Raw genomic sequence first — 13,219 nt, forward strand, 5'->3', positions numbered from 1 at the left:
ATCATAAGATAGATTCAGAGCCCATCTCGATTTAACTTTTTGATTTCTATTTTAAGATGTATGTGACAAGGTTTATGGTAAAAAAAGGAATATGGCTTTACGCAATTCCCCTTGGTGCATGTACAAAAGGAATTTCATTTTTGGAAACGGCATACTTCTCATTACATGTCAATGATGGTAAATTACGTAAATGAAATCAAAGATAGGGGCATTACTATTACAACAATGATTATTCGGACCAGAACTCTCCATCTGCTGCCGATAAGCCAGTCGTCTCCTCCTCTTCATCCCCAGTTCCTCTCCTTCGAAGAGATAGAAATTAGGGTTTCCAAGATCTAGGGTTTCTCCAATCTCTCCACCCATGTCGAACTTCAGCGGCGACGAGACCGCCCCCTTCTTTGGCTTCCTTGGAGCCGCGGCAGCGCTCGTCTTCTCCTGTAATCCCTCGATCTCTATCCCCTTTGTAGGGTTTAGTCGAATTGTTGGGCTTCTCCCATTCCAAGGTTCTTATTTTTTGAATTTTGATGGCTTTTTTTTATTATTATTTGAAGGCATGGGAGCGGCGTACGGGACGGCGAAGAGTGGAGTCGGGGTGGCGTCGATGGGCGTGATGCGGCCGGAGCTCGTGATGAAGTCGATCGTGCCCGTGGTCATGGCTGGAGTGCTCGGGATCTACGGGTTGATCATAGCTGTGATCATAAGCACGGGGATTAACCCCAAGGCCAAGTCTTACTACCTATTCGATGGATATGCGCACCTCTCGTCCGGGCTCGCTTGTGGCCTTGCTGGCCTCTCTGCAGGCATGGCGATCGGGATTGTTGGTGATGCAGGAGTCAGGTAATTTTTTTTTTCTTTGTTTAAAATCTCTAAGCCCGATTCTCTCTCTGTCTAGATGATCTGCAAATTTTAGATTTTTCATTGATTTCAGTAAGTGGCTTTGTTTTGATCTCTTAGTGTATTTTTTTGACCTGATCTGCCAAAATTGTTCTTTTTCTATGTGATTGAATGCTTAATTTATTGTTTTGCAAGCCAGTTGAAGGATTATAGCTCTGGCTTTATTGGTTCTTAGCAATAATTCAGCCAAGGGTTTATTTGATGCAAATTTATTATCAAAAGAGGGATGATTGGATTGGATCTAGCTTGATGCTTATTATTATGGTTCCTAAGAATCAGTTGAGAGATCTATCTGAGTTTTTTTTTTGGCTGGCTGAATGTCTCTTTTATTTGGACAAAGGCCTCCTGATTAAGTATTCTTCTATTCTGTTGTCATAGTGGGGTTAAATGAGATTGTTTTGATGGTTTAGAATATTTGCTTGTTAGTTTTTTTTTCTATATTTTCTTTTCATGGTGTAGTCGAGCCTGATACCTCTGTCCGTAATTCTGCTACTTAACAAAAGATCCTGTAGTATATTCCATTATATGCTTGCTTGCTCGTTCAGGAACTTAATGAAGATTTCACTTAAAGTCTTTTATGCATATCTCTATGAAAATATAAGGGAACAAAGATATGAAAATATTCTGGGATAATATATGTATTTTATGATAAATGTGAGATTGACAAGTTTTGCTATGTTAAGCATATAGGTGAACCATGACTACGTCCGAGTGCAAATGTTTTCGAAGAATCTGTCCCAGGTGTGGAGGTGTCTGACACTTTAACCTATGAAAATCATAGCATGGGGTTACTTCTGTATAACACAATTTATAAAAATAAAAAATAAATATGTTGAAATATAGAGATGACAGGGCAGGTTTACTAATGAATTGTACTTCTGATATGGAGAAAACTTACATTCTTGCCATCATGATGTTAAAGAAAAACAGCGATGTATGATACTTTACTAGAAGTCTCTGGACAATTTCCACTAATATTTGTCTAGTGGTAACATAGTAAAGAAGTTCAAATGTCAGATATTGCAATGAATTAGTTTTGACAGGTTACTCCAAAAGTGCCAAGTGCCAGCACTTCTGGTTGATGTAAGCAGGACTCTTCGCTTTTGGAGTGTCATAGGGTGTTCTGCCATGTTGTGTCATATTTAAATGCCTAGAAGGGTAAACCCTTATTTTCAAAAGTTAAAGTGTTTGGGTAACACATCTTGGAAGGCAGTGAGGGATATCTATTTTATGGACTGCCTATGAATGCTTTGTCATTGGTGCTAATTCTAAATTTCATCTTTAACTGATCTTTTGATTGTGTTTGTTATTATGATGGATTTCGTCCAGAAAATACATCTGCAAGTTAAATTACTGCAGATAACAGACAACTGATATAGGTGGCATGTGTCTAAGAAACAATCTCCAAGTTGAGGTATTGCAGAAACAAATTATAAGACAATGATCACCCTGGCATGGGCCGAAGAAACATCTCTTCTGATGCAAGATGAATAAAATCTATATAACGCAAGATGGAAGAATGCTTAAGTTTTGTAAACTTAATCTGGATATGAAAATGCACCAAGACATTTTCTATAACATAGTGAATGATGTTTTAAACTACAGATTTGAATCTGGTACCTTGCAGTTGCTGCTTAGTCAAGACTGTCTATTGAGGGAAAGAAATTTGATGAGATTCAAATCTGAGGCTTTAAGATCCTGGCCATATTCTTATTTGTTATTTTTATTCTGTTGACTCCAAATGATGTGGACTTTTGTCTCTTGTGGTTTTGTATAGTACCCTTGTGGTGCAAGATCCCTCCTTTGGTAGCTTGAATTGTGGTTGAATTTTTTTGCAGTTTGTTCCACTTTATTATTTTAAGTTCTAGAATAGCAAGATTTAACTGTAATCTTATGGGAAATCTTTTACCACGCATTTTAGTATCATTTTTAGTCCCTTTTTTGAGATGTAAATGACAGTAAATAAATGTTCTAAATATAGATTTAAAATGCTTTTGTCCATTTTTATCAAATGCACTTTAGGTTAGGCATGAGTTCAAAGATTTTTAATTAAAAGAGAAATGTTAACTTTTCCCCTTTCTATAACAGATGCGCTAGGAAAAAATATATAGAAATGCTTGGAGGAGTTGACTCATTTTCCTATATAAATTATCATGTATAAGAAAGCTATTTCATTTATCTGAAAAAATGGTTAATTACTTTTCTATAGAATAAATTCTGAGAATTAAATTTGATCTTCCATTTCTAGAATATAATGAAACTAAAAGGAGAAGTTTCTTTTGGCATCATGCAAGTACCTTTTGTTGTTGGATCATCTGTGCAATCTAAAATTTTTAGTCCATGGCCTCATATACTTGAACAATAGGATCACAGTCAGTTAAAATTCCATATTGAATATTTCTATATCATTGTCCTAAAGAGAATGGGCATATAGAGGACGTGAATCTCAAGCTGCAATGATTTAACATGGAAACTTCTGAAATTTCATTCATCTTGTGTAGGAACCCTGAATGGACATCAAATACCATATATTCTAGGTAGCCTCATGCCATAAGAAAGTTTGATAGGTTTTACAATAACGCCATGGTTTAGTTCTATCTATGGAATTTAACTGGTGGCTCCATGGTTGGAAAGGGAAACTTCTCTCTTGTGTTGACTCTTATTCATCCATCCTTTCAAATTCACCTTTAGATATATCTAGGATGCTTGTGGTGGTAGCTTATAACGTATAGGCTCAAAGGAGTGCAGAGGCTGTTTTGTGTGCAAATATAATTAATCTGAGGGAGAAGAGCAATATTATGTTGTCATTAAATAGGGCTGTAGATTTTGCATGGTAAAAGGGGTCTTGCTTGGCAGAAGCCTAGAGTGAGTGGCCTAGCATTAGAGTGTGTTCAATATTCCTTGTAAAGTCCTTGGACAAAGTTTAAAATGAATATATATATTCTTTTAATTGTTCCTGCAATGTCAAATGGAAGGGCTAGAACTTTGTTCCTAGTGATTTGTGCAAGATTTAAAATAAATTGTATTAGGTTTGTGTATGTGGCTGCTTTTATGTAAGAAGCTTCCTTTTTCTATGGTAGTACAGATATAGCTCTGGATGGGTTTGGTAAACCTTGAACTTGTCGAAGCCAGTGTTTACTAGCTGATTTTTCAGCACCAACACAAACTAACTTAAAGCTCATTAAAGTAATTTTCTTGTAATATGTTCTCATCAGTCACTAAACACGCAAGGAAAATTTTGATGTGGAAGAGCGTTAGCGAGGGGCACTTCTACAGAAGCTCTTACCTAAGCAAATGGAAAGACATGCCAACAGAAACAGCTAATAAATTAGGTAGCTTTAGTCAGCAGTGAGGGGCGGGGATGATGGTGGAGGTTGTGATTGATTTTGGTTCTAATTTTGCAGCATGGAATTAAATCCAACACTTAGAGTTTCTCTCTACTCTCTGGAAGAGAACTGTGGCAATTTGGGTTACCACATTAAGGTACATACGATAACTGTAATGTGATTTATGAATGTTCTTGTGATTAAATCAATTTATTGAGGTTGCACTCTTGAACATTTTATATTGGGCATTTAAGGTGTTTCTAGTTCAAGATATTTCCATAGCTGAGATGTAATGAATTATCAAGGTCTCTCTCTCAAAGAAATTCTTAGGAGGGTGGTTAAGGAGTTTTGGTTCATAAATTTCTTCTAAGTTTATTGATTCAAGACAACTGCGTGGAACCCTAATATGCAATGTCATGCATACATGATGAAGTTCTGCTCTATAATTAACACAAACTCTGGATATGAGAAGTAGGATAGCACATGTGAAGAAACTCTGCAGGTTTTAATCATGAAACAACATGAAAGTGTATAAAGTTACCTGAAATTAAAATACAATGTTACTAATATGCAGAAAATTAACTAGAAAGTAATCTTGATAGGAGGATTGATGCGAAGAGATATTGTACGCATGCTTGTTTCTATAATTTGGCATCAGCTGATAGAGTATATGCAAATAACCTTAAGTCCAGCAAGTTAAAGCATCAATTAAAGGGTTGCTGAAGGGAATCAAATGAATCAAAAGAAAGGATCTGTGTTCCTTCAGGATTTTGCGGCTGCTTTTCAAAAATAAATCACATTTCCTTCCATGCTTTTAGATCATATACTTCATTAATGACCTGCGAACTAATTTTTCAAATCATGTATGAGGATCATTCTCCAAAGCCCTATGAGTCAGATTTGGCTTATATCTTTGTAGTGATTGAAAGTGAAATTTCAAATCTGAACTTTTTGCAAACAAGGAAAGCTTTGTGCTCAGGCAAGGATGAATTAGAGTTGAATATTTGGTGCTATGAGGTTATATAGGAAATAAAATTGGGAGCTGTTGGGGATTGGTTGGACTGTCAAATAGTCCACTACAGGCTGCTATTTGGTCAGGACCTGTAGGGACTCTTAGTTGGTTCTTTTCTTGTAATGGGGTGGTTTAGCAGTTGTTGGCTATTACTTTGTTGAGACAGCAGTTAGATGCTGTTACGGTTGTGAGAGGGACTGTTTAAGGTTGTGAGATAATGGGAAAACAGAGAAGGAATCGAAGGTAACAGGGAAAATAGCAAAGAAGGGAGAGAGGGGATAACAACCTATCAATCTTACATTGATAAACTAGAGAATCGCTCTATGGACCTTACACCCATGCACCACAGTTAGAGGGGAAAAACAGAGATTCTTGTTGTTAAGTAGCAAATTCATGCATAATGAAAATCTTAAAGGGCCATGTGGCTATCAATGCTGTTAAAGTTGGACCTAAGGTGCAAGGCACACAGTGCTACCACCTTCGCACCTCACCTACCCTAGGCGAGGTAACTTTGCTTAGGCCAACATTCGCCGTATCGGGCTGAACCGAGCAATACAGGGCGTACCATACTGAACTGGTTTGGTACTGGTACATGGTATGAGAGGCAACTTTGCTTAGGCCAATGTGCCATTTTTGCGCCTCATAGAAAAGCTTAGTCACAACAAAGAACACCTTCTATTGCTATTGCTGCTGCTAGCCTTGTTGCTTTGACAACTCCGATGGCCAGCCAACACCTATAAGTAAAGCCAGTCCATCCGTTTTGATCGTAATATTTCTTTGCATCTAGAATTTAATACCTAAAGGTTTAATTTACGAAAAATAAGGTTCACTGAACTGGTATTGGGGCTTGCAATGGTTGACAACCAACATGGTACAGTACGGGTCCATACCATTTCGGGAAGTATAGAAAAAAGGAAAGAGAGGGGGAGAGGAAAAAAAGCGGGGGAGGGAGGGAGGTTTGTGTATTTTCTGTTCTATTTAGTTCTAAGCATGAAATAGACAACTTTTTTGTCAAGGAAGGCTGAACTAGTCCGAACCAAATGATTCGGGCTGTACCAAACTGACTCGGTCAAGAGCTGGAACGGTTCGGATAGTTCGGTATGGGTCCAGTAACGAGACAGCGAACCTTTCTACGAGGTCCTCTCTTCTATCCCCCGCACCCGCAAAAATAGACTCTAAAAGAACTCCTTTGTGACTTGGGTTATGATTGAGTGCTCTAACAGTCTTTAATTAAGCCACTAGGTTGTTAATGTTGTTCCACAAACTTTGATTTCTCCTCGAATGCCTTTTTTAGTCTTGAAAACTGTTGCAATCCTCATCAAATACCTGTTATATTTGTAGGTGAAGACTTTAGCTTAGGGAAATGGGTAACCTGTTAGGAAATTTGATGAGACTTATTGGCCCTTGCATCATGGACAGGGGAATACTTTTATGTTTGGGAGATCTAGAGGCCCGACTACATTAACATGATCCAGGTTCTGTTTTAGATATAGTCTTATGTTAGTTCTTAACATGTTGAAGTCTCCTTGGAGGATGCTGGGTAGGGTATAGAGTTGCACATTGTGCTAGAGCAAAGGAAACAACATTCCCCACTTGCAATTTTTCAAGTCTTATTTGGGTGGCTCATGGTAATTGGAGGTCTAATTTGCTGATAAATTGTTTTGCATTTATGATCATGGATGAATGCAAAGCAAGGAGTACCTTGTTGTTTTTCTTTTTTTCTGTTGTTCTTCATTTTTTGGGGTGTTATCGGGGGGAGCTTTAAGGTGAAAGTATTTGCATATGTTTGTGTTGTAAAATATTGAAGATACCGCCATAATATTTTGTTTGTGTTGTTCTTTGGGCTTTAAACATGAATGTTTTATCATGAAGGAAATGAACATTTGTTGTTACTATCTGAAATTTTGATTATTTTGCTTAGCACAGTTGGATTCTCCTTTTCCCCTGGTTTTATGTTCCCCTGGTTTGATGTCCATGTTATCTTGAATTTTATGTATTCTTTATTCTTTGTTTGTTTAGATTATACCTGTAATTAATTCAATTACCATACCTGATTGATCAAAAAGTTTCCTTCATTTTTGCTTTTATTAATATCTTTAAATGCATTATTTCAGATCTGATATTGAACGTCATATATTTGATGTTGCAGCAATGTGAGGTCACTGCTTATAGCATGTGGTATACCTTAATGAAATTCCAAGACATGTTATTTTGGAACATCATTCAAAAAGTTCATATGTCTTCACAACAATGATGCCATTTGTCTGATTTATCAAAGGTGGCCCTTCTATTGCCAAAAATTATTAAAATATTGACATTAAACTTGACATCAAGTTATAAAAAATGGAAATAAAGGGTGTCAATTGATCACAAATGATGTGATCATTACATCAACATTTTTTTCTTTTATGTCATACTTCATTATAGGTGGAATTTTATTGGGATGCATTTTGTTGGCTTATCCAAGATAACTTCAGGGTTAAAATATTGATTATGATGCTGATTTAGTTTCAGTATCATTTGCTTGATTGTATTACTAGGTGCATCCAGGATAGTCCATTTCATTTTGGACAAGTTGGAAATCTAGTGGATGGGGCTCTAGATTAGGTAGAAGGAACATTGGTAGCAGGTGAAATAGACAATATAAGCATCACTGAGTGTTTTGAGACCATCAAGTAAATGTATGACTGATGAAGCTTATGATGTAAGAGTTCATCAACAAATCTTCTGGTTAGAATAACAACACCATAGTTTGTCAAATTGATATACTGTCCTACAGATTACTCATCTGAAAAACAAAGGCGCAGTTTCATGCAATTGTATCATTGTTATCACATACAAGTTGAAAAAGTATTTGATGTTTATATGATGGCCCTTGAAAATGCCATCTGGTATGATAAAAATTTTATGAGATACAATCCTCTTGAAGTTGGGTGTACAAGAGACACTTCGACATGACATCTCTTGAAAGTATTAGAAGCACCAAACGTATGATTTTTCAACTAAGATCTCATGGTCTGGAAGTGTTGTGCAATAGGGATACACATTTTTTTTAAATTAAAAAAAAAAAAGAAAACTAGTGATCTGTCCTTGTGGTTATATGAGCAATTTCCCTATCAAATTGTTTTGGATATTTGATTTTACTTGTTGAACCTAAACAAACCTCATTGGCTTGGCATCAGCATAATTTTTGTTGTTATGTTTAATTTGCATATCCTTCTACCCATTAAGGTATCGTATTAATCTTCTGCTAAACTTTGCAAATTTTGTTTCATAGTATTGTAATGACTTCACCACTGGCACCTTGAATGTTATTGGCTACTGTAGTGTTATCGGTAGAAACACATGATTACATGCCATGATTTAGACCTAGTTATTGTAGCCTGAAGGAGTTGGCCTAAATGTTGAGGTGGGATTTGTAGTTGTATGGTAGGTGGGAGTTGTAGCCTAGTCAGTAATTGTATTTAATATTTTTGATCATGTTGATGTCGACATTGAGTCTCAGTGGGACCTATCACTGGTTCATTTAATCAGTCATATACGACAATACTTTACCTTTCATATATTAATCCTGTGGTGAAGGCTGATGCTATTGATATGCATGTTTGCACCTTGCGAAATGAGTCACTGTCTTGATTTTGATGTTAGCATGGTCGATGAAGCCGGAGATAGACTTGGCGCTCTCCTCTCCTAGATTTGTGATCAATTACTTGCCCGCAGACATGGGAATTTTTCAGGGGTGTTTGACATATTTTTGCTCCGCCTATATCTTTTTCTTATGATTCGAATGTTGTCTATGTTTGGCTGCTGAAATTGAGGGAAAGAGAAAATTGGCTGTGGGAGGTCATATTATTTTGCATTTTCCGCAAAAAAGCAGGCTTTCGCAACTGTAGTTTTTATTGGTATGCCAAAAGATCTGATCTGTATATTAGTATCAAATATGTATGGCCTAACTTGCATACAATGGTTTATATTGTATGGGCCTGTTCTAATGCATGTTATTTTACATGTAGTTTATACTTATTTGCACTGTATTTTAATAATTGGGTTTATATGTCATTGCAGGGCCAACGCACAGCAGCCAAAGCTATTTGTCGGCATGATTCTCATTCTCATTTTTGCGGAAGCTCTTGCCCTCTATGGTCTCATTGTCGGCATCATCCTTTCATCTCGGGCTGGTCAATCCCGTGCAGACTAAGAACACGTGCAGCTGGCCATGTGCTCTCTGCTCTTCTTATTTTCATATAGGACATGATTAAAGCTTTCTAATTATTTGTCATTATACTGCGATTTATTTAAGGACTTTGTTATGATTGGGGCCTCAATTGTTTAACTTGTCTGCAGTCTTTTCTATAAGGTGACGTTTTTTATCTGCTTGTAATGCAAGCTAATGACATTTTTCCGCACTTATACATGTGGCTCCCCTGTGTGAAGGAAGTGGGTCTCGATTGCTGCTGTTATTAGAAAGTCTCAGCTAAATTAGATAGGTGAAGAGATGCAGACAAAGTCCCTGCTAAGTCAGATAGGTAGAGAGATGCTGAGTGCCACTGAGGTGGTAGCTCAGTGGAATGAGGCCTTACTTTCAACTAAGTGGTTTCAAATTTGAAACAGATGTCGATTAAATTGTGGAGACCGGATGCTCCCTGCTTAGACACGAGGTTTGGAAGGGTTTATTGATCCGCTGATAGTCTCAGTGGTGTCAAGTATAACGTATTCACATGGAAGGTTTGTGCCGGAGTCCGGAGGGATATCGAACCAGACCCACGGGTAGGGAATGTATGAGTAAAATCGGCCGGAGTGTCCAACATACGGTCATTTCTGTCCACATCGAATATTCTCTTGGTGGGTGGGGGCTGCTATACGGGGTGGGCTTGTTCCTTCCTCCCCTTTCTCTTTTTTTTCAAAAAAAAAAAGAAAAAAGAAAGAAAGAAAGAAAGAATAAGATGCTGGGTGGCCTTGCTTATTCCATTTTGCTTCCAGGCTAGACTAATGTCTCAGTGTTGGTGGTTGTCAACTGTCTTTAATTAGTTATTATCCAAAAGTCTGTGCAATGTAATAAGCATTTATCAGAGAAGTGGGCCCTGGTTGATCGTAGCATGCAGGATTGTGTGATTGTCATGACAGAGTGGCAGGAGAACTCATAAATTTGATTCCATCTGATTGATGTTCTTGCAAGTGAAGAGGCTATCAACAAGTTTTTAGTATTCAAGGACATCTATGGCAAAAAAATTTATAGTCAAATGATGATATAGGATTAGATGTGCAAGCGGAGCTGTTAAAAAAATCTCTGGAGCAACTGTTGCCGTAAATAGATAATTATTGTTCATGAATGGAGTTATGCCAGTGAAATCATTTAAACCTAATTGTATGATTGCCCTAAGCATGGTCCCATAAATATGGAACTTGGAAAACAGCTTGTCTGATTCAAGATGTGGACGAATTTACCCAATTACCCAACAGTTGGAGTCTCTATATCCAATACGCCGATGTATATATATATGTATGCTGTTTGTTATACTGGTTCCCAAGGAAGCGGGGAAGGGATAGGTTTTACTGTTGTTACATAGAATTTGATATGGTTTGTTAGATTTGGATTGCCGTCTCTTCAGATGCCTGATTAAAGGGTTTTACATCTTATGCATTGCTTTGCTGAATTTGATATCATTTGTTGGCACGGGACTATCTCATAGTCTCTTCGGATATCTTGATTAAGGTATTTAGGTTTTGAGAGGCAGAAGAGATGAGATTGTGTCGGAGTCCAGAGCAGCGTCTGCAATGTGATTTATGGCATTCTTGTTGTCATGAAAACTCCTTGTTGTCATGGAAACTCTACAAACTTTGTGATTTAGGGTTCTTTCAGTTAGAAAAATTCTTTCCTCCTCGCAGCTAGTATCTCTTGGGAGCCAATCATATGAAGAATATTTTTTGAATAATTTCAGTAGTCATCTAAATAGGCTTGTAAATAAGGAATCAAATATTATTCAAATGGGATGTTACCAGCACTTTTTGCAGTCTATAGTAACACCGTATCAGTTGATTTTAATTTTTAATTCGAGGAATCCTGGTGTACACCAACTGTATTGGTATCTCCATAGAGACAGCGAGGTTCTCTCGTGTGGTAGTTGAGACTTGAGAGATACCTATGCGACTTAACTAGTACAATGATTAGTCTCCTTGTTCTCAACTGTAGCCTATTGAATTATCACATTGTAGCGCTTGTCCAAATTGCACCTGAACTGTATCCAACAATTGCAACCTAAGCCAAACTACATTGAGCTAATTTGACTCATGCCGAGTTATTTCTTCAACAATGACCACCATGCTTTATGCCATACCTATACTGGAGGCTTTGCCTAGGACAATCTTATTCTGTAGAAAAATGTCAGGCAAAATTATTGCTTCACTTATATTTAAAAAATTATAAAAAATTATACCCTACACCATATGTCCCATATTAGTAGTGCATTATGCCAAGTATTGAATTTCTGTGGGCTCCGTATGGCTCGTCTCGGATTGTCACCCTCTCACCTCATCTCGGAACTTGGATTGTTTATTTGTGTAGCATATAATTTCTCCATCCGTATGGACAGGCATGTGGAGGTTTAGAGAGTTCATGGGGTCCGCATCTTGGGCTGCTATCCCATCGTTGAGACTTTTTTGATGCCTGTCTCTATGTAGGATTTTACTCTGAAATTTGTCATCAAAGAAATTAGATAGTTCCATGTAGATAATATTAAATTTGCTGTTCTGCCGTATGGCTTAGTAGTATCGTTTTCAAGAATTTTCCTCATAGTTGTTTAGCATTTTAGAATTTTCTGGTGTCCAGTATTTCCCTGTAACTTCTCTCATAAATCTCGGTGAGCGTTTCAATAAAAGTTGTGGCGGTTGAGGTATGTTTATCGTTTTTAGAACTGTGCACATCTAAACAAATCCTCTCACAAAGCGTATGAATTTAGCCTGCAATAAAAAATTCTAACAAACTTAAACAGAAAAAAGAGAATGAAATAGTACGACAAAAATTACACTTAAAACTAGGATGACGTAATAGATGCAGTGCTCGTAACAACACCAATAATGTCTATTAAATCTATATTTTAGAGTTGCCGAACAGCTTTTTAAATTTATAGTTTAAACCATCTTTATCAAAATTTGATATTATTTGTCGGTATTGGACTCTCTCTCATACCTCTATGGTCTCTTTGGATGATTAAGGGCTTTCTTGCATAAGCCCAAACTCTGGCGTGAGAGGCAGAAGAGATGGGATTGTATCGGGAATCCAAAGCACAATCTGCGATGTCATTTATGGCAAAATTCTTGTCATGGAAACTCTCAAAACTCTGTGATCTAGGACACTCTCTGTTAGAAAAATTCTTTCCTCTTTGCAGCTAGTATCTCTTGAGAGCCAATCATATGAAGAATACTTAGTCATCTAAATAGGCTTGTAAATAAGGAATCAAATATCATTCGAACGGGATGATACCAGCACTTTTTTTATCATTATCATGCTAATACCATCTTTGGCATGAAAAAAAGATCGCTGTATATCGGTCGGTAACCTGCAGTCTATACTAATACTGTATCAATTGCTTTTCATTTTTAATTCGAGGAATCCTGGTACACACCAATAATTGTATTGGTATCTCACCATTCCTAATATTTAAAACCTTATTCATAGAGACATGGAAAAATAAAGCAAGGTAATTCTCTCTCTTGAGCAAAACTACATTGAGCTAATTTGACTCTCGCGCAACTAATTAATTTCTCTAACAATGACTACCATGCTCCATGCTTGAGGGTAGTCAAGCGGGCTTTGCCTAGGGACGTCGGGCAAAAATATTGCTCCACTCATATCCGAGAAATTATACTCTACACCATATGCCCCATGTTAGTAGTGCACCACGCCAGCTTTATGTAGCTCATCTCAGATTGTTGCCCTCTCAACTTATCATGAAACTTGGATTATTTCTATAGTGCACCGCTGACGTAG

At 37.2% G+C, this 13,219-nt stretch overlaps 1 protein-coding gene across 1 annotated transcript; it reads left to right on the plus strand.

Moving 5' to 3' along the window:
• Positions 1-205: 205 nt before the first annotated feature.
• Positions 206-9,642, plus strand: LOC120112889 (V-type proton ATPase 16 kDa proteolipid subunit-like). Its single transcript, XM_008787665.5, has 3 exons — positions 206-437; positions 552-837; positions 9,298-9,642. The coding sequence occupies exons 1-3, from the start codon at positions 362-364 to the stop codon at positions 9,428-9,430; spliced, it is 495 nt and encodes a 164-aa protein (XP_008785887.1). The 5' UTR covers positions 206-361; the 3' UTR covers positions 9,431-9,642.
• Positions 9,643-13,219: the final 3,577 nt, after the last annotated feature.

The sequence above is a fragment of the Phoenix dactylifera genome, chromosome 2, assembly GCF_051530095.1.
Source record: "Phoenix dactylifera cultivar Ajwa chromosome 2, Ajwa_hap1_PhDact_Kaust_v1.1, whole genome shotgun sequence".
NCBI classification, from domain to species: domain Eukaryota; kingdom Viridiplantae; phylum Streptophyta; class Magnoliopsida; order Arecales; family Arecaceae; genus Phoenix; species Phoenix dactylifera.